Source organism: Diceros bicornis, chromosome 10 (genome assembly GCF_020826845.1).
Source record: "Diceros bicornis minor isolate mBicDic1 chromosome 10, mDicBic1.mat.cur, whole genome shotgun sequence".
Lineage (NCBI taxonomy): Eukaryota > Metazoa > Chordata > Mammalia > Perissodactyla > Rhinocerotidae > Diceros > Diceros bicornis.
In genome coordinates, this window is record NC_080749.1 from 41,974,622 (window position 1) to 41,997,148 (window position 22,527).

General features: G+C 33.9%; 1 protein-coding gene across 16 annotated transcripts in view; it reads right to left on the reverse strand.

The window, feature by feature from the left end:
- Positions 1 to 593: 593 nt before the first annotated feature.
- BAZ2B (bromodomain adjacent to zinc finger domain 2B) overlaps positions 594 to 22,527 on the reverse strand; it is a 383,461-nt gene continuing 361,527 nt past the window's right edge. For 11 of the 16 annotated variants that reach the window (XM_058549049.1, XM_058549051.1, XM_058549053.1 and 8 more), the window contains 10 exons: positions 20,989 to 21,644; positions 20,278 to 20,551; positions 19,948 to 20,103; positions 19,406 to 19,566; positions 14,816 to 15,126; positions 14,296 to 14,431; positions 10,643 to 10,789; positions 4,825 to 5,090; positions 4,416 to 4,559; positions 594 to 1,845 (listed from right to left, as the gene is read on the reverse strand). In XM_058549049.1, the coding sequence (XP_058405032.1) occupies positions 1,692 to 1,845; positions 4,416 to 4,559; positions 4,825 to 5,090; positions 10,643 to 10,789; positions 14,296 to 14,431; positions 14,816 to 15,126; positions 19,406 to 19,566; positions 19,948 to 20,103; positions 20,278 to 20,551; positions 20,989 to 21,644 (2,405 nt within the window). In that variant the 3' untranslated portion in view covers positions 594 to 1,691. The remainder of the gene's footprint in view (positions 1,846 to 4,415; positions 4,560 to 4,824; positions 5,091 to 10,642; positions 10,790 to 14,295; positions 14,432 to 14,815; positions 15,127 to 19,405; positions 19,567 to 19,947; positions 20,104 to 20,277; positions 20,552 to 20,988; positions 21,645 to 22,527) is intronic. The other 5 variants (XM_058549060.1, XM_058549059.1, XM_058549054.1 and 2 more) reach the window with 2 other exon arrangements.

The following is a 22,527-nucleotide window of genomic DNA, read 5'->3' on the forward strand; positions in this document are numbered from 1 at the left end:
CCTAGCCCAGCCCAGTGTTCTTTTTTTATTTTTTTTTTGTGAGGAGATCAGCCCTGTGCTAACATCTGCCAATCCTCCTCTTTTTTTTGCTGAGGAAGACTGGCCCTGGGCTAACAACCGTGCCCATCTTCCTCCACTTTATATGGGATGCCGCCACAGCATGGCTTGCCAAGCGGTGCGACGGTGTGCGCCCGGGATCCGAACCGGCAAACCCCGGGCCGCCGCAGCAGAGCGCGCGCACTTAACCGCTTGTGCCACCGGGCCGGCCCCCAGCCCAGTGTTCTTTGAACCACACTGTGCTGCTCCTCCTTTATGACTCTATAAAAATCAAAATTAAATTAACTGTTCTTTTGAAAAGAATATATTTCAGGTTCATTAAGAAAAACTTAAAAACTAGTTTGTAAAAGTCTTTTATTGTATCCGTGCCACACATAGTAGTGAAAAATAACACTCCTAAAAAAAAAGAATGCTACCTTTGCCACAACATTTTATTTTAAATAAAACTTCAAGTACTCTTACATAGGTACAAAAAAAATTCTGATCTATTTGCCTCCAACAGGCCACCACAACACACAGTAGATAAAACACAGTGGTTACAAATGTCTTTTAAATTTATTTCTGAGGCAAGGCAAATGGGAGGGAAATGTTTCTATGAAAAAATACTGTGTGCGTAGGAAATTGTCACAATTTTATTCCACATGGATACAAATGATTATACTTTAATTTAGGCCCTGGTGGCTTAAAATTATATAACAAAATAGAAAAATGGAAAACTAATATCCCCTACACCCTGTTTCAAAGGCAGGCACTACCAAGAGCAAGGAGACGCCACAGTGTTGGTAGAGGATAATTACTGTACAAGCTGTATAACTATAATTACCTTCCAACTAAAATAAAATGCTACAATCCTTCTAAGGCATAAACAATGTCTGCAAACAATATATACACATAATACATATTTAAAACAAGACAATATAAACAATAATGAACAGTATATACATGTCAATTTTTCTTCACTGTCTTGAAATACAATTTAACTACACAAGTGATGCAGCAACATATATATATATAAATGTACTTGTAACTCTACAGTAAAGTTTATTTTTGGTGCTTTTATAGCACATCAGTGTAAACAGTTTAACTTGGCTTTGTTTTATATTTTAAAACATTCCTTGTTGTATTTTCAAGATTTAAAGCAATTTTCTAGTTCTTCCTTTTCACAGAAAACGAAGATTCTGGATGTGGTTTAATCATAAATAATTCATAAAATTAAATACATTCACTAAAAAATAAACTACAAAGTAAAAAAATGAAAAATAGATATTTATTGAGAGGGAAAGGAGAACCATTTCCCACGTTAGAGCTCTGGTGTTGAATATTCAGTGCGATTTGATATATTTTAATTGCTATTGCACTATAACACCCTTTCCTTTGAAAATTCTTTGGGTGTGCTTCCCTGTTCTACCTAAATTAGCTGATAAATCACACAAACCAATAACCAAGGGCCTTGGTTGTTGTAGGAGTGAAGCCTTTAAAAATGGTATCATTCTTCTGATACTTTTTTTCGTGATACTTATTTTAAGGAAAAAAAGTCAATATGTATGTGCCTTGCACATTTATGTAAATACAGTTCACATTGCTGGTCTCTTTTGTCCTTGTTTGAAAGGAAAAAAAAAAAGATTCCTATAACTTCAGCTCACTTTGAAAGTATCTGTCCACTTTTTTTCAAAATACTTCCTCATGCTGTGGCCAGCTCTGCCTATATCAGAATCATCTTCATTAAATGTTTCACAATTGTCAAAAACAAGCTTGACATCTAGAGCAAAGGTTTCAAGGTTCGGATATCTGAAAGAAAACACATGATTTAGAGGTTGTTTTGTTAGGGTGGTTTTGTTTTGTCAACAACTGCAGAGGTAATAAAAGGTAAAATAAAAAGTAAAACTGAATGGAAAAAGAAAAAGATTAGGATAACAGCATTTAAACTGATATAAAACATATAGCCTCTTATAAATGGAACACCTAAAAAACTGTGTGTGCTCTGAATCATACAGGATTTAAAGACAGGTTAAATGAAAAAACAGATTTCTCTGAAGATCAAGACACACTTCAACTAACTAGCATTTCCCTACATCCAATTTCCTGTTTGACTCATAGGACTCATCCCACTTGACTAGTTTATTAACTCCTCTGACCGACTGTATCACTTGTAGTACCCTATTATCCACATTCAAAAATATTTAGTTGCAGTAGAAATAAAGTAAATGCTTCCTATGCACCATAAACATTACACTTGCCCTGTAGCTTTTACATGCATCCCAGGATATGCTGCTCTGTGTTCCCTATTTCCCATTTCTCCTCTTCTCTCTCCAAATATACTCTTTTGCTCAAGCATTGGAGTATGATGATCCAAAACAAGCAAAAAAAAAGCATGTGCTATTCTGAACCAGAGACGACATGATGAGGAACTGTCTTTCAATAAGAAGCACTGTGGCTTCAGTGCTTTTTGGTGGGATAAGCCCGGTTCTCTTTCTCTGTAAGAAAACAGAGAAGAGAACAGTGAATGAATCTGCCTAAACTTATCGGTAAGAAAGGAGTGGTTCATTTCAAGCCAACTCAAGCCAAATCAATACATTTTGAAAGAGGGCTTTTGGAAATTCAAATTTAAATTAATTCTAACTTATGATAAACTGGACGCTGAAATAATTCACCCATTAGAAATAGCTGAGAAGCACCCACGAAAGCTCTGAAATTTGGTAAAAGTGGAATTATTTTTTTGATGAAATACCTTGTACAGTCTTTCACTCCCTCTTTCTAATATGTGAATAAAAGAAATAAAATTTCTTTATCTGCAGTGAGCTCACAGAGTTGTCAGTCCTTATGTAACCTCATCCATTTTGCCGTTCTTCTGAGAATTATTATTTTTTAATTGAGGTGAAATTCATATAACATAAAATTAACCATTGTATTATTTATTTATTTATTTATTTTTTGTGAGATCAGCCCTGAGCTAACATCTGTCACCAATCCTCCTCTTTTTGCTGAGGAAGACTGGCCCTGAGCTAACATCTGTTGCCAATCCTCCTCTTTTTTTGTTTGAGGAAGATTAGCCCTGAGCTAACATCTGTGCCAATCTTCCTCTATTTTGTATGTGGGTTGCCACCACAGCATGGCTGACGAGTGGTGTAGGTCTGTGCCCAGGATCCGAACCCACGAACCTGGGCTGTTGCAGAGGAGCGTGCTGAACTTAATCACTACATCATGGGGCCTTCTGTAATTTAAAAAAAAATAAAACAAAACAGACATAATCCTTCAAAAGACTGACATTTCAGCCTCCAAAGAAATAGTCATTTGGTCAATCTAGTAAATCAGTTGATATATGTGAGAGGGACACTGATCATTATGAGTTAAGTTCTACTCAACTCTTCTAAATAATGTAAATTATGGAGCACAGTAATTTTTACCAAAAGAATATTCAGGAAGAACTAAATAATATACTATATAATAATGATAATATTAACAACAATAGTGATATAATTCAACTATATTTTATAGTTATTCTTTCAATGTAAAGTTCCTTCTTGCTCCATATATTCTGTGACTTTGCCTGAAATGATGGGCACAGGCTATAGGAACAAAAGGAGCAGGGGAGAATGGAGAAGAGAATACAGCCCCACAGATCCCGGCCATTCATATGTACAATGCCTTTGTGGGAGTTCTGTAAGTGAACAGTTTCATTCTTGTGGCTCCAAAATGGGCCAGTGTCCAGAACAAAATAAATTCCACTGATAGCTACTACCCTCTGGCAGGAGTTTGAAGTGGTCCAAGAAAGATCATTAACTGTGATCTTTAACAGGAAATCATTTTACTCTTCGGATAAAACCACAGAGAGAATATGGTAGAGAGGAGCAAGTTAATACTTTTCTTCCACATTCAATAAATTCATTTTTAATATACTCCAACAACTCATAATAAAGCTTTTACTATCTAAAACTTCTAGTGATCTTCTATCTCTACATTGTAATAATCTTAAAATATTACAGAGTCAGTTTTTGTTAAATCCACATGAGATGGTGTCACTGTTCCACTGACGCACAATACAAGGTCCAGCTTACCCGTTACTTACTTACTTTGGGGCACTTCCCTGACACTTTTTCTTACCTCCCAGGCTGGGCTTGGTACCATTCCAATGTCAAAAGCATCTTTATCACACTGCTTTTTAATTGTTTCAATAATTTTAATTTACTTGTCTTCCATGCCAAATTACTCTAACCGAACACACACATGCACGCACACAAACACCCTTTCCAAAGGTAGGGCCTACGTCTTTGCTGTTAATTAACATATTTTTGGCTCACTAGAAAAGTACCAGCACATATCAAGCACTCAATAAATATTTAACTGAATAATTTACTTACTGGCCACTACTTAATTTCTCTCTAATTGTGGAAAAATCCATTGGCTTCTTAATAACTTTCTTATAACCAGGAACAAGTTTCAAGTTTACAGGAAGTAGAAAAGGCCATGCATCCTCATGAGTTTCCATTTCAGTAAGGATCATACTAAAGAAAATAATGTTTGCAATCAATATCTATGCTTTAGAATTATCTATTTTTATTAAAAATTTAGCATTTATAATCTTTCAAGTAAAAATACTGTAAATTAATTTATTTAAAAAGATAAAAGAATACATTTACTTATACTACAGACTTTAGATTTTCTTATTTACACAAACTATCAAAAAGTCACCTTTAATATGGTAGAAAGTTTCCAAACAAATAAAGTGAGATGCTATGAATATATAGTACATGAAAACTGAAATAATACCTGCAAAGAGCTAGGTCCTTGGAGTCATCTCTTTTAGGTTTCTTAATAGAAGTAAAACTTTCTTGTTTCGACAAGTTAATAGAAGCGTTTTCCTCCAGTTTTCTTTTTTTCAGGTCTTTGTTTCCTCTTTTTAGTGAACTACTTGTAGACGCAGAATCTTCATCTTCAGTATCCCCAGTTAAAGTTACTTTCTTGCCTTTCTTTGATTCATTAGTCTTTTTGCCTTTGACATGAAGTTTTTTGATTTTTAGAGTTTGACCACTTGCCTTTAATTAAAAAAAAGTAAACAAGGTATAAGAAAATAACTGTCTATAGACCTTCTATTATTTTAAATTATGAAAATCTGACATGTCAAACAAAAAGAATATTATTTCTGATCTAGAAGGTTGATAATTTTATCATTTTCAAAAGAGACCTATGAATTTGTTCTCCCACAATATAAGGCTAAAATCGAATAAAGCATGAAAAAAATCTATCCTAAGAATTCTTAAAACTGGAAGATGCTGATCTCATTGTAATTTAACCCGTCTTTAGTACTACAGAACTTAGCAGCAGTATTCCTTTAGTCGAGGTCACTAACTGAATGACTTTAAAGATACAAAGGATTCTCTTTTGGAGCACAATATAATTAAGAACAAAGGTGAATATAAAAAATATAAAGCTTATTCATAAAAAAGTTGAAGAGATAATTAAAAACCTAGGCCAAAACATGAAAAATAGCTTATGAAATAGAGTAGGTAGGACAAAATATAAAAAATAGCTCATATAAAATAGAGAAAAAGTCCTTCATAAGTGATCAAATCTACTAGAAATTGATATTTTTTCTGGATAAAGAAAAAAAAGCATTTGCTATAAGAAGAAAGTTCCACAAACTTGTGGTTCCCAGGAGTGAACAAAACAGTGATGTAGGATGAGAAAAAAAAAAGATGTCAGTTTTTGAGGAAAAAATAAAGAAATGGTATGAGATTATATTTGGAACTAAAGGATATGAATTCCACCTATGGCTCTGTCAGTAACTAGCTATGGAACTTTATACAAAAATATCTGTGAGGCCCTGTTTTCTTACCTGTAAAATAAGAAAGATAAGCCATACAATTGGTAAGGTCATTCCAGCTCTAAAATTACATGAAAAAAACAACCCTCAGTGTGGCCTTATGCAACCTAACCATAACTTGCAGGCAGCACACTGATGTAACAATGAGTCCCCCCTTCCTCCCAATTTAGAGATAGGGAAATAGGCTGTATTTTGAGAGTTAAATGTTATAATAAATATAATAGATCATAGAGGAGAGACATGCAAAGTCACTGGTAATGTATGGTTTTTGTTTCAATTTTCTAGAATAGTGTTTACCCTCTTTTAGAAAATTGTTTCCTCTCTTACTCAGACTGTTAAGAAATCTTAGACTGCAGAGTCAGATATTCAGTCCAGCCATAATTTAAAGTTGGCTGTATTCTTGAAATGAATTTGGCCAGAAACATTTCTTTGGAGTATGTCATATCAATTTCTTTGGGGATCTCATGACCTCTTGTAGCAGTATTTTTAAAAAATTGCTGTTAATCCAGCAATTAAAATTATTTGGTTCTCTATTGGCAGGTTAAAAGTACAGTTAAGGAGATATTTTAATTGACTAAAATAAGGCAAACATAAATCTAACACTTTCCCCATACCATATCAAAGAATCACTATCCCTTGTCACTAACTGAAATAATTAAAATGTTTTACTAAGTCCCTTCTCCATTTAGTTTATTAATTTTTATTCACTAAAATCTGATTACTTTGAGTTTTCATATTATACTGGGCTTTTAGCACTCTGAAACCATAAAAAAAGAAAATGCTTAATATAATGAGGAAAAAGTCCATTTAATGAAGATTAAATTAAGTTAGATTGAATAATTGTGTTACTTAAAAAGAAAAAAATTTCGGGAATAATGGGTCAAAATTTCTAGTGCCTATTTGAATTAAAATATTACTTGGGATAATTTTCTAACAAATTAATACTCAGTAAGAAAACATGAAATTTAAATTACAGAATCAAAAGCTTTTTGTGAGTTTCGAGGAGACAATGAAGTCTATTTCTTTAACAAATGATGTTTGTCAGCTTACTTCTTTACATCGTGCACATCCACATACGTTTGAAAGCAAGCTTCTATACAGTTACTCTGTTAACTGATTGCTTAGTTCTTAGACAGAGATGCCCCTCTCCCCAGCCTTTCTTCCTATCTTGTTAGAGACCCAATTCAAAGAGGAACTTCAGTATGTCTTAAGCAGAACCTCTCAGATTACACATACAAGGGCACATTTCTGTTATGTTTGTATATTCATATATCAGAAGTTGTGAACTGGTGGCTCACAGGCTGTAAACAGCCCACCGAATGTGTTGTTGTTTAGGTCATACAACGCTTGTAAAAATACGGAATTTGTTGCCAACATTTAACATTTGGGACAATATGCATAAAAGTCCATAATCTTGAAATATTGGTAGATCCTGGAACAGTGGGCCCACATGTCTACACGACAACAATTGGCTGGAGTTGAGTGCTGACTGTCACATTTAAATGGGGCATGACTTTCCTGTTTGCCACAGTCCAAACTCTTTTGTGTTATTTCCCTGGCTTTCGTAGGCACTGGAGTTTGAAACTTCTTGTGTGTGTGTGTCTGTGAATGTCTCTAAATATGTATATATACAAACACAAGTCTTTTTGATTCTGTGATTCTGAGAGATATATATGTAAATACATAAAAATACAATAAAGGGTATGTGTATATATATATATTGGCATGTACACACACATACAGAGAAAAATACTTAATCACAACAATTTATGCAGAAATAGCCATTTGAGAGCCAGATGTATAGTATAAATATTGGTAAACAACTATGAATTAACTGGAAAGATATTTTGAAACCTTAACTTTAAAAATCCTTATATATCAAAATCAAATGTTTATGATATTTTCTGTTGCTGTAAGAAACATAACATCTAATTCACTACACTTAAAAACCAAAAAAAGCAGAGGCTTAGAAAGCTGCATTTACAGAGAAGGGCTTGGATGAAATCACAGATCTTATACCTCCTAGTCCACTCCTTGAATGATAGATAGCCAGAATTCTAATTTCAGCAAATTTACTGAAAATAAAATCTCCTCTAGCCTGCCAGATGATACTCCCAAGACTTAAAACACTCATTTGTTAGTAATTCATAAAGTACTAGGAAAATTTTCTAAAATTTGACAGTTATGAAGCTAAAAGATAATTTACATACAACTAGTGAAGATTATTATTGAACTACATTTAACTATATATGACAAAAATGATCAAGTAATGAGAAATATAAAAGCTATTATTAGTGTATATGATGCCATGTGGGACCCTTTGCTATTTTGTAAAATATAGTCTAAAATATAATAAAGTATTGGGCCGGCCCCATGGCGTAGTGGTTAAGTGTGCACGCTCTGCTGCTGGCGGCCTGGGTTCGGATCCTGGGTGCTCACTGAGGCACCGCTTGTCAGCCCATGCTGTGGCGGCATCCTACATAAAGTGGAGGAAGATGGGCATGGATGTTAGCTCAGGGCCAGTCTTCCTCAGCAAAAAGAGGAGGATAGGCATGGATGTTAGTTCAGGGCTGATCTTCCTCATTAAAAAAAAAAAAAATTATATATAAAATAAAGTATTAATATAAAAATGCCACAGAACTTTAAAGTTATAAAAACTTTCACACACATGACCATATTTGATCCTCACAAATCCCTACAAAGCAGATGCTAGCCCATTTTACAGATGATAACCCTGAAGCTAAGAAAGCACTCCAATGTTTATAGATCAGGGAGGTGAGAAAAACCAGCAAAGGAGAGTGAGAAGGAGCAAAGGCAAGAAGAAAACCAGGTGAGTTTGGTATCCTAGAAGCCAAGTGAAAACAGAGTTTCAAGGAAGAGGGAGTGTTCCATGCTATCAAACGTAACATAAGTTAGATGAGGCCTAAGCCCTGATCACTGGACTGTGCAATGTGCAAGTCATTTGTGGCCATGATAAGAGCAATTTTGGAGAAATTATGACCGTGAAAATCTGAGTGGAGTCAGCTCAAGAGTGAACCGGAGGAGAGAAATCAGAGAGAACAAGAACACAAAACTTTCCAGGAGTTTTTCTGTAAAGGGAAGGAGAGAAATCGGGGAAGTGTATCAAGGAAAAAGTGAGGCCAGAAGAGGGTTTTTATTTAGTTCTCTTAAGATGGGAGAAATAGTAGCATGTCAGTAGGCTGATGAGAAGAACCCAGCGGAGAAGGAGAAATTGATGATGCAGCAGAAGAGAGAACTGGTGGAGTCATATTTCTAAGGAGAGGAGAGGGGATGGGTCTGAGGCACAACTGGGGGAAGTGTCTTAGTTGGAGGCACTAGTAGTTCATGGCAACAGGAGAGAAGGTAGAGTATGTGAGCCCAGACACAGGAAGGATGGTAGATGTGGTAGCAAACTCCTGTGATATTTTCTTCTGATGGCCTCCATTTTCACAGTGAAATGGGAGTAAAGTCATTAGCTGAGAATGAGGATGGAGGAGACAGAGCTGGAGGTAAATCATCAGGCACCATTAAAGGCCCTCTTAACACCTTCAATTTAAAGAGCTGAATGTTTTCTCCAGCCACATTCAGATACAAAGGTACAGGTGCTTGAGAAGTCAGAGAGTTGGATTAACCAGAATGATGGTTTTACCAAGTGAGAGAGAGGCAAAGGAGCTAAAAGTGGATGCAGTGATTATGATAATGGGATACTGACACATTATAGCTAGGTTAGGAAGAAAGAGAACATGAAGAGGGAGAGGGACAGTGCAAAGGTCTAAAGATAAATGAAATGAAGATCCTGGTGAGATCAAAGAATTGTTGGAGTTGGAGTGCTCGAGGGAGTGGACTGGAAAGAAAGGAGGCAATGGACAGATGGATGTTTGGAATTGAGTTTATGGAGAGGTGGTAGTTACTGGTAATGATTAGGTCAAGAGACTAAAAATGGAAGAGAGTGAAGTAGGGAATACCTAGCAAAGAGTCTGGCCCTCAATACATGCCGACCTTTTCACACTTCTTACTCCTTACTTTATAACTCTAAAACCCATTTCTTTCTGTTTTATCCTATTGCTTCTCTTTAATCACTTGGTATGAGAGGTCACATTTCTAACTTAAATGTGACTAGAAAGTGACTTAAAATACATATGCATATTACCATATGACCTAGCAATTCTACTCCTAGGTATACACTCAAGAGAAGTGAAAACATATATTCATACAAAAACTTGTGTATCAATGTTCATAGCAGCATTATTCATAATAGCCAAAATGTGGAAACAACCCAAATGTCTATCAACTGATGAATGGATAAACAAAATGTGGTATTTCCATACAATGGAATATCATTTGACTATAAAAAGGAAGTATTGATATATGCTAGAACACAAATGAACCCTGAAAATATTGTGCCAAGAGAAAGAGTCAGACACAAAAGGCCACATATTGCATGATTTGATTTATAGGTAATGACTAGAATAGGCAAATCCACAGAGATAGAAAGTAGAATAGTGGTTGCCAAAGGCTGAGAGGAGAAGGGAAATGGGGAGCGACTACTAATGGTTACAAGGATACTTTTCTGGGGTCATGAAAATGTTCTGGAATTAAATAGTGGTGATGGTTGTACAACTTTGTGAATATATTAAAACCCAGTGAACTGTACACTTTAAAAATGTGAACTTTATGGTATATGAATTATATTTTTAAAAAATCCCCATAAAACTCTGCATTTTGATGTGGCAATTAAAAGGTTTAGTTTTAGATCAGTCTTACCTTAGCAATGCAAGCTGGACAATACCAGTCCCCATCTGGTATAGTTGTAATCTTGGGTCTATGGCAGTATGTATGACAGCCTTTGTCACAGCCATCACAAAGGAGGAGCAGTTCTTCATTATCTCCCTTTCGACAGATCTGGCAGTACTATAATATATGAAAAATCACTTAAAATTAACACTCTGCTATGAATAATAGTTATCGGGATATTAAACACACCATAATTCCTAATTTATATTAGTAATGAACATTCCGCTTGCTAACAAATATACAGTAGCCATACACATCTATGTATCTCTCATTACACAGATATGGACCACACGACGGGGTGAGCAGTTCAATTGGGGTAAATGCACATTTCAGGTACACTGCAAAGAACAAAGCTAGAGGTTGAATGCCTGCACACACTTCAGAAGCATGTACACATTAACATATGAAATAATTAACATGACATTAGAGCACATAAAGCAATGAATAGCTTTAATACATGGTGTTTTAATTTTTTAATATATTTCATCTTTTGCTTATCTTAGCATCCTCATGATATCCTGAGAAAGAAATAAGTAAGAGTTAGAGTAATTTTTAAAATCAAAATTAGGAAACTTGTATTAGTTACAGAATTATACATAATAATAAAAAGATATCCCTATAGTTTGACTAAATTATCCATCTATTTTTTGTGATTGATTTAAAAATGTGTCCAAACCAGGAAACTTTGGAAATCAACCCAAATCATACATGTGTCACAAGTGCAGAAAATGGATCCTACAAAATAATTTCTGAGGAAAAAAAAATTAATACAATAAATTAAATCAAAGAATTTAAGAAAGGTCATGATTTATTTTCTAGAACTAAAAATAAAATTATTTCTTCTCTGTTGACAAATTTCTAATACCATTAAGAACTTTAAAATCTGGAAAGAGAAGATTTTTTCCCATGCATACATATTCTGTATAACAAGTTTCACAAAGGGAAAGAAGAAAAGTTAGACAAGTAAAAACTTTCAAGATGGCTTTAAAAAATGGTAAGTACTAACATTATATATTTACATTTAATTTATATTCCCAGCCACAGTAGAAAATGTCCTGCAATCAATATTTAGAAAAACGAAAACATTTAAACTGTAAATCATTTCTACTAATTTAAAGTTATGTATTTATAGACTCTTAAAAACAAAATAGCTTAACTGTTCAAACTTAATTTGTTTAATTATCAATACAACATTAAATCTTAACCTAGGAAAGTCTAAAATAGTCTTACATAACTCAATATGTACACCAATGATAGCTTAAGAATCTTATCAAAATGGCAGATACACACTATTCAACTTAACAAATATCTATCAAATATATATAACATATAATAGCAAACCTGGCATGTGTACTAAGAGCAAAAGTAGCAGAGTTTAATGTTCCAACAGAAAATCTTTATTTTTTGACCTTTCCTAATACCACATCATTAAATACCTTAATATGGTGTTATTTCTCCAAATTTGAGTTAAATCTTTAAAACTTCTATTGAAAAATACTCACTAAGAAATAACATTTGGAAGGTTATATTTAAATCTCTATAACAACAAAATTTAAAAACCATATTCAAAAACATTAAGTAAATTCTCACTGTTCTCTACAACAGATAACTAAAAATACTATAAAGTCTGTCTTACATCTCACATTTATTATTTAGAAATAAAATTATTTTTGGATACTTATTAAGAAAAAGTGATAAATATCAAGCTCATAACACTTTTGAAAAATCACAATAATAGCTCACAAGATGTTAGAGCAAATGTATTAATATTTGGTTTTAACTCCTTTGCTACTATAGTAAAAAATGGTGGATGTTGCCTATTTAACATTAACAACAATATAAAGCATAGTATGGGCAGAGAATTATCTGGAGGCAAATAATAATAGCTCTTTCTTTCCTGGTAAGCTTGGTCTCTGGCAAAGAGGGTATTTCTAAAGATATTGAGCACTTTAACATTTTGTTAGGACTTATTATGAAGACTATTATAGGCACTGTTACATTTCTAATTAAAAGTTACCAAGTTCTCATTAATCTTTGAATATGAAATTCTGCTTTCTTTTTAAGGTAGTTTCATAGCAAATAACGTATAATTAAACATTAAAAAAAGAAATAAAGATTATGAGATGGAGTTAAATAATGATAAATGTATATTAATAACATGAAAAGGCTTATGAATTTGCAAAAACTGAAATAAAGCTTTAGGGTGCAGAAAGTAAGTACACTAATATAAAAGCAGGTTTTGGTACAAGATTGGGGCTTCTGTGTATAGGTTATAACAAAACTGACCACATCATGACAATTGTTTTGGTGTAGATGAGAAAAATAACTGTACAAATTTCATTTTGATGTAGGAATTCAATCTTTTATGATCATTATAGCCTAGGTTTCACCAAACATCTTTGTCCAAGGTGGCTTTAAAACTGGTTTTAGTAATTATTTTTAGAAGAAAAATTATTTTTATCCGATAAAAATGCTACCAGAGGAACTGAGCAATGCCTTAAAACTTATGGTAAATTCTAATCTGGACTGGGAAAGACCTAAATTTGAGCATATTGTGAAAACTGCAGATTCATTATTCCATGGATATTTTAGGAAGAAGTGGAAAACCACAGAAAAAAACAAATTTATTTGTATAGAATGAATGTGACCTTGAGTCATCTAAGCATAGAGGGAAAAATGAAGGAAAGAATGCTAAATTATTTAAGGATCACTTCTTTTCTTTGGGGAACGACTGTTTTAAGGAAAGGAATTTTACTCTTAGTCATTCATGAAAACAAATCTCGAATGTTTGAATTTTAAAGCTAATCTGTAATTCAAAAGCAAATATTAAAGTAATTCATAAAAGTCTACATATAATAGATATTTCTATATATGATACATAAGAGGCAAGAGGAACACATACATGATTTAAAATAAATATCTTTCTAGAAAACATATGAAATATAGTTTTTATTTTGAACATATAGCATTTGGTACCTTGTACAAAGTAGAGGCCACTACATGAAAATAACTAATTGGACTTGAACAAAGAAGGTGAAAAACTAATTTCCGTTATTAGAGTAAAGACTAAAAGATCTACTCTTCATGTCAACTAATGTCAAATTATGTCATGTCATCCAATGCCAAATACATGGTATCAGTGCACAAAGTAAGAGTTCTCTGTTTATTTTGTATTTACTTATCTAAGTATTTCTTAGCATTAAAAAAATGAAAACTGATAGAAACATAAAGACACTTTAGGAATGCAGTGGATGTATTTAGCAGGTAATGTTAGCAACTGGAATGTTTACAAGAATGAAAGGGCCTTCAAAATATTTAGCTTAACAGCTATTATGTTGACAGAATGTAGAAGGCAACTTTAGTCAGAGTTATAAACAATATTCAAAGGAGGGAGAATCAAGATTTTAAAAAATAAAAGATAAAACATTTGGTAGGTTCCTTAAAAAAGCCCAAAAGAAGGAGGAAAATATCAAACTATACAGCATTTACGAATTAAGCAAACTCTCAAGTACAGCATACATTATTTTGACAATAAGTAATGTACAATTAGGAAAGATCTGGAGGTTGGAAAAAAACAGGACAAAGTAAATTAGTTATAGTATTTCTTAAATAAAAACACTTACAACTTTCATAATTGATTTTTCCCATGCTATTGATTTCTGTAACTGCTGAATGCACAGAGCTACCTGTGCAGCACTGCGAGCTTCTGATAATGCCCTTCTCCATACCCTGAGCCCTGGAGCAATATCCTCTTCAATTCTGCATTGAAATATAGAAAAATTAAGTAGGTCATGTCCACATTTACGGTTACCGAATGTGAAACAATCATCACACTGAAAGCCAAGCAATGACAAAAACATGTAACAGCCAATAAGTATAAGGTTTAAGCAACTAAATTTGATGTAGTGCACAGACTCTGGCTACGTGCCTCAAAGCTTAGTCACAACCAGGTAAATGTAAGATCACTTTGCAGGATTATCAACGCACATAACAAAAAAAATGTTTTTACAAAGCACCATGCAAATAGCATGATCCATATGGATCACAGACATACAAGAAGATACATAGATAACAGGCAATAGAAAATAGGCTCCAATTAGCAAAGAAGCACAATAATTTTTCAAGTTAATCTCAATAACCTACCCGTCACCATCACCACTAATGGATGGTGCAGGAGCAGGGACAGTAACTGTGCCCACATTATCCAGTTTGATCTGAATGGTGGTACTTAAGGGGCTCTTCAGATACCTTCTTTCAATGTTCCGCTCCAAATCAGCCAGCCTGGTTACAGCTATATCTAGGGGGTTGTCACTCTTCCGTTCTAGTGCATGTGCACTGCTTTCTTCTTCGCCAGTAAATTCTCCATCATGCTCCTTGCACAATTTAGAAAATGACTTATGTTCAAAATATACCAAGTCCTCCCTTTCTGATGCAGGCTCTGGACACATCCAACCCTATATATCAAGAGAATAAGGTTATTATGGTTTCCTCTTAAAATGCCTGATGGGTGAATTACCTTTACTTAAAACACAGCAGCAGACACCGCAGACCTCAAGGATCTTTACTAAAAGTTTTAACCTTGTGTTTCCTAATGCTAGGTAGAAACAAGAACAGAAAATTAAAAGAAACAGTTGTAAGAAAAGTTTGAGGAAGAAAATTTAATAACTTTGGATATTATGAAAGGTACAATGAAAAACAACAAAGTATTCTGAAGACTAAATGGTTATTAACTTCATGGGACCACTTAAATGGAAATCTCTTGGTATTCTCTGAACTTTGCTCCTCCTTTCCATTTTCATTCCTTCCACCACTCTTCTGTACAGGTCCTCATACTCACCATTTTTTATTTGGCTGCAGGAGCTTTGCATAGGCTATTATGTTTGTCTGTATAGCTTTTCCCTGTTCCTCTTCACCTAGTTAACTCCACTCATCTTGCAGCTCTCATGTTAAAATTTACTTCTTCAGGGAATCCTTCCCTGATCTCCTTTAGGAGGTAAATCTCCCTATTATAGCTCTCCTAGACCATGTAATACTCCATAGCCTTGTGATAGTTACAATTTTATACTACTGTGATTATTTGGTTGACATCTTTCTACCTCTAAATTCCATGAGGGCAGGGACCATGTCTGCCAACACAGTGAAGGCAAATAGTAGGCACTCAATACATAAATGTTGATTAAATAAATTAATGATCTTATAACTCAGCTTGCTTATATTGATCCTCTAGCTCAAAATCCTTCAAAGATTCCCTACTGTTTAACAAAGTCCAAATTTTTACCATGACATTCAAGTACCTCAATCTACCTCTTTCTCTCACGTTCCCATTCATGCTCCTACACTGCAGTCAAATTCCAAGACTTGCCACTCCACAAACATCTCCTAAGCTTCCTGATCCTGGTGCTCCGCTCATGCTGTTCACTCTCCCTAGTATGGTATTCCCTGTTCTCTGACAAAAGCTTACTAACCTTCTCAAGTGCCACCTCGACTTCTACATGAAATCTTCCCTGATCTTTCCTATTATCTCCACCAGGAGTGACGTAGTATTCTTTTTCTAAGTTCATGCATGGCTCTGTACTTCTCTGCGATCAGTTACTAGATTTTGCAGAGATGTACACATGTCTTATCTCCCTATTATATGGCAAGCTTTCTGATGGCAGAAACCACATTTTACCCAATTTTGTGGTATATACTGTCTGATGTGGTTAGTAAATGCATATTAAATGAAAAACAATATTCTTTTATTAAATATCTTTAGGGATAATTATTTTATCTTATATACTGGCATCAGTTCTTCCTCTTTAACTCAGTAGAACATTTATATTTAGAAAGTAAGGATGGAATTATGACTAGTATACATAAGTACAATAGTATACATAAGCATTAGGTACCAGTTATGTCAAATGAACCTCATTCTTATGTCTTAAAAGGGATACTTAATTGCTAAATCAAGGGAACCCTGTAAACATAGTATATCTTGATTTCTGCAAGGCAACTGATAAGACATAAAAACAAAAACTAGGTTAGAGTTAGAGAAATCTAGATGGTTGAAAACCGTATCCAAAGAATGGTGATTAACAGAGCTTATCACTTCAGAAAAGGTCCTCAGTGCCAATGCTCAAAGGCTCTATATTTGCTTGTCCTGTAAATATACTTATGCATAACTTGGTTGCCTGCTATTAAATCTTCAGGTGACTTAAAACTAGGAAGGAAGTTCAATATTCTGTATGACAGGACTAAGATAAAAATAGTTCCATACGCTGAAATTTGGAAAATATTTCAAATATCAAAATGAAATTATCATGAAATGAGAAATATCAAATGAAATTAATGAAAGTAGAAGAATGATAAATGTAAATTTTAGCTTTGAAGTTTAAGCAACTAATTACAGAAATACCACATGTGATAGAACTCACAAGCGCTTTGAAAGAGGCCCAGAGATTTTTTTATAGTGCATGCTCAGTGAAGCAATAGTATGATGTGGATGCTAAAAAGCTGGTACAAATTCAAACAGCATTAATAGCAGTATAGTGCCAGATTAAGGAAAGGAAAAGTCCCACGTACACATTCAGACATCTCTATGCACAGCTACAGGTGCAACATTTTAAGAGTAATATTGACACTGGTGTTTATTCAGAAGACAATTATGGACCTGGAAACCATTTCAGAGGATCAATGGTTGAAGGAATTAACTAGTTTGTGAAAGAGAAAACTTAAAAAGAGACACAGGAACTGTCTTTAGAGGAGCTGAAAGAGTGATTAGGCTTTTTGTGTACTCTCAACAACAGAACTAGGACTAGAGGCTTGTAGCTTTTTCTACAATATAAAAAAGAATTTCTAAATTATTAGCAATATTAAAAATAGAAATGAATGCACTTAAGTAGTCCCAGGCCACCTGCTTAAGGTGTCTTCACAATGGCTAGTTCCCCAGGCTCAACACATAACTTTATTTTCTTTTTAAGAAAAAAAATCTTTAAATCTTCTATAGACATTAAAATAATGTTTTGTGGTTATTTTTATCACTTGTGTTTTTAGACTAATGTAATTCATTTTTTAGAAGAATACAGGATAATTCAGTAATATCTTATTAACAGGATGTTAAAACAGTCCACTTAAAAAACAAATTCCACTTATCTTAGCCTCTGAGAACACAGCCAAGAACATCTAAGCAGCCAGTAATGTGATAAGGTCAATGCACCAAAATCTGAGTGTGTCTCAAGGAAAATGTTTCAGGCCCATGCTCTGACTTTACACATAATTTTAAAAAGGTTGATGATATGCTTTCCCAACCAACAGCCAATTAGAATTGGCAAGTTAGATAGGGGGAAGTTGGAGGAGAATAGGGCTAGCAGAAACAATCAAATTTAAACCAGCAAGTGGTAACAACTGGCCATGAGAGAGGACAAAGACTGTAGAAAGCAGATGAAGCAGTTTAAAAAGCGAAGCACACAAGGATCATTTAATGTAGGGGCAAAACCTCTTCACATTTCCCGAGGGAATCATTATCTAATAATTGGTCTTCATTCTGATGATCCTGTGTCACCAGGATAATTTAAATCAAACTCATTATTCTCAATTTAAGAAGTCAGTGTAATGCATAACATAAGCAATCCAACAAACATGTTAAAAAATTATGGCACTAAATGGAATAATTTTCATTTCTCCAGAAAACTAACTTGTGTAGAATAGTTCATTTGTTGAAGATGCTAGATAAATGAGGCATTTTTATATTGTATTATAGTACCAGGAGGAGGATAGATATAGTTTTCCAGCAGAATAGTTTCAGCAAAGGATAAAATTTTGCTTTCCAAAGTTGGTAATTACGTTTGCGGCAAGAAAGGGATACTTCATTAGCTCTGGAGAATGACATTTTTTGGAGATCCTCAGAAGTTTCCAAATGCCAGCATTAAAGTAATTATGAAGCAAAATTTTAATCATTGGATAGGATAGTATTATGGCATAAGTTTCTCATTCTGAATAAAATGAAATATCAAATCAAATTACATGGAGACTACATTTTCTAAGTCTTTTCAGGTGTCTGTCTCATTCTCATTCATCATCCATTTATTCTCAGAAACACCATCATATTATTAATTGAGAAGACCTTTACACCCTCTTTATAAAACCAAAAATTCTTGCACAAAGGTAAAGCTTTCCTTTTGCCTGTCCACTGGAAGCTATTTCTGATCATTGCTTGTGACATGATAATGCCCAATAGATAAACAAATTAATTAAAACTTTACATATATATGTAGGGTGTGTGTATCATAATATAACGTATATTTGGATATATCTATACTTTCCAATTTAAAATTACATAGAGTGAAAGTCTGACATATAATATGGCTTGTATACAAGGGGGTTCCTGGTATTACATTTATCATGGGTAAAACTGTGAAATTCTGCTTGTGGTAAAGAATTGCATACCAGAAATGACATTTTCGAATACTATTAAGGACACAGCAAGATTTAGTAAAAAGAACACGGGCTCTGGAGTCAGACAGACTTGGTTTGAATCCACATGTACTCACTTACTATATGACCATTGGCAGGTTACTTACTCTGAGCCTTGTTCCTTACCTGTAAGATGGGGGAAATTAATTCAGGATTGTTTTGAGAAGTAAATGAGATAAAGTGAAAACATTTAGCACAGTAACTGGCATATATCAGGCATACAATAGATATTAGTTACCTTCCATTATCCTAAAAATAGATTTTATTCCAAGTCAATTTTACCTTCACTTGCAAACTTGCTGATGCAACTCTCCTTTCTAGATCTTCTACCTGTTGAAGAATACTCAAATCCATTTCCATGGCTTGTTCTTCTACTGACCAGTTCTCCACAATATCTCGAGTTACCTGGTTCTCTTCATTTTCATTTAATTCAATAACAGCAACTACATTTGAAAAGAAATTAATTTTAAAATCCACTTTATTCTGCAATGATTTCTTCCAGAAAGTGAGTAAAATTCCAGGGGTAACATATATGTGAAACTTAACATACACAAATCACTTGTGCATATGCAGGCAGCTTACTCTTAAAAGTAAGGAATATTCTTTTTTAAGAAACAAAACAATATGTCTGCAAGTTGTAAAAAATTATAAGGAAGTAAAACCAATTTAAGAAATGTAAATAGTTACTGTTTGTTGAGCAAAACAGAAAAAAACTGCCTATTAGTAATAAATTAAGATTTAAGATATACTAAAATATGTTTTAAGATCAAAGAATTAATTCTCATAACTAGGCAAGAGAGCAGAAATCTCTTTTAGGTACATACCATCCTTATTCTTGATGCAGGCTTGAGTAATATAATCCAAGTGTTTCTGAATTTGTTTCTGTAATGCCTTTTCTCTTATTCCTCTGAGATGTAGCACTTTGAGCAAAGCTTTTAGGTCTTCTGGGTCAATAATTCTCCACCAACCAAACTGCATTTCTAAGTCAAGACAAATATGTAGATCTTTTACAAAATTTTGAATACGAATTAATGGCACAATGCAAATCAAAAGATTTATAACTGTGTATAAAACCATCAAAGATTCAGTTATAGTATAGGAAACTATGACAATGAAATAAAGTAAGTGGCTATAAACCATCTCAATGTACCTACCTTCGGGAATAGGTTTTGGACTAGGAAAATCTACTGGTTTTGCTACTTCAACAGCTGCAGGTTGAGTTGAAGTGACTTTTTCATTCTGTGGTACTGGAGATTCACTTTTGCTTGAAGCAACATTGGGAGTCAAGAATGAATTACCATTTCCTTCTGATAATCCCAACCCTGATCCCCGACTAGGTAAAGGTGACGTAAATGGAATATTGGAAGTAAGCACGCCAGTGGGCCATCCACAAAACTGGAGTCCCATCATAGACGCTCCACTTTTCACCTGCAAAACACAAAAACAAAACAAAAAAACATTTTAATAGTAGAATGATCTAAAAAGTTAGGAGAAATGTTTAGAATATGAAATTATTTTTAAAACTCTGAAAAAATATTCTTTCACTTATCACGATTAGAGGAAAACTAAATACAATAGTAACAATGTTAAATTCCATGTTCTTATATGCTCTCCAAAGTAATTTCCTTTTAGATATATTGTAACAGTAATAAGTTAAAAAATAATTAAAGAAGCCTTTGCCTTAGACTTAGACTAGGAGTCGGTAGTGCTGATGAAGTTTGGTGACGGCAATTCTGACACTTTTCAGTTTTCAAACTGTGGCATGGATAATACAAATATTCAACTGATTCCCCTTGAGTGAAAATCTTCATGGGGCCAAAGATTAAATAAAGCAACTATAAATGAGTTACAATTAGAGTACTAACCTGAAGAGGTGATAAAGCAAATGGATTTAGGCCAACAGGATTCTGAGCAGAAGATGATCCAAGAAGAGGAGCTGGGGCAGGCGAAGGTGACTTAGATGGTGGCTGGGACTGAGGAGTCACTAAGGAAGCAGTTGACATATTGGCATGGGTAAGTGAAGTGTCATCACAAGGTGTTCTTGGCAAAAGGCTAAACCACTGTCTATTCTTTTCAGTCAGCGTTTTTAACAACTGGTCATTGGGGAGGGGACTGTAGAACTTCCCTGGACCACCTGAACCAGTATTGAACAGATTATTAGAGTCTGTCTTTTCCATGTTGCTTTGTGTTGCTGTTGACTGAATGCTGCCCAATGAATGTTTCCCACTGTTTTGATAAGACATTGTGCACCCATTTGCACTACTATTTGGTTTGGGGGTCATTACATCTGACTCAGGAGGCATCTTAGCTACTTCTAAAAGCTTGCTTAATTTTGAAAAAGAGCCAGGTTTCTGAAGAAATAGATTTGTGTTATCTTTTTCTTTAGGATCTTCCTTTTGCTCACAATGATCTGGATTTGAACAATTTAAAGTGTCCTCAGAAGTCTCAAATATTTCTTCTTTGATCTGGATACTTTCTGCCTTTTTTAGTTTTTCTCTTTCTTTTGCAATTTCTTCTAGTCCTACAAAATTGAAAAGTATTATGAAGATCAGTGACTCCCAATCAAACCAATGCTATATTTTATTACTATTTATCAAGTTATATGCATAATATTTTAAGAAACTTTTCTACATCACTTAATATTCTCCAGTTTTTCCTTTTTTATAGACTAGACTTTTTTTTGCTCATTGGAAAATATAATTTTGTAATTAATCATTACAACAAATTAAAATTTAAAAAATATTAAAAGTCCTCATATACAGCAAAAAATACTATTCCAATTTTTGTAAAAATCCTTCCAGTGCATACACACTTAAACTTATAAATTAAAAAAAGGAAATCCTATTATATACATAAAATTCTAACCTATATGTTTTACTGAATAATACTATGTAAACATCCTGATGTGTCAATAAATATGTAACTACACTATAAAATTTTTTTTTTCTGAAGAAGATTCACCCTGAGCTAACATCTGTTGCCAATCGTCCTCTTTTTTTTTTCCAATGTGAGCCACTGCCACAGCATGGCCATGGACAGACGAGTGGTGTGGTTCCACGCCCAGGAACTGAACCTGGGCTTTAGAAGCGGAGCACACTGAACTTTAACCACTAGACCATCAAGGCTGGCCCTACACCATAAATTTTAATGGCTATAGAGTATTCAGTGGAATATATCATAATTTAAGTAACCATCTTCTACTGATGGCTATTAGTGGGGCCCAGTTATTCACTATTATAAACAACACTGTAAATGATGATCTTGTATCTGTACCTTTAGATTTAAATTTTTTTAATGATTTACTTCCTTAGGATAAATTTCTAGAAAAAAATTTACTGAGTCCTAAGATGTGTACTTTTCAGAGTTTTTGAAATATATTGTCAAACAGCCCTCTAGAAAGTCTA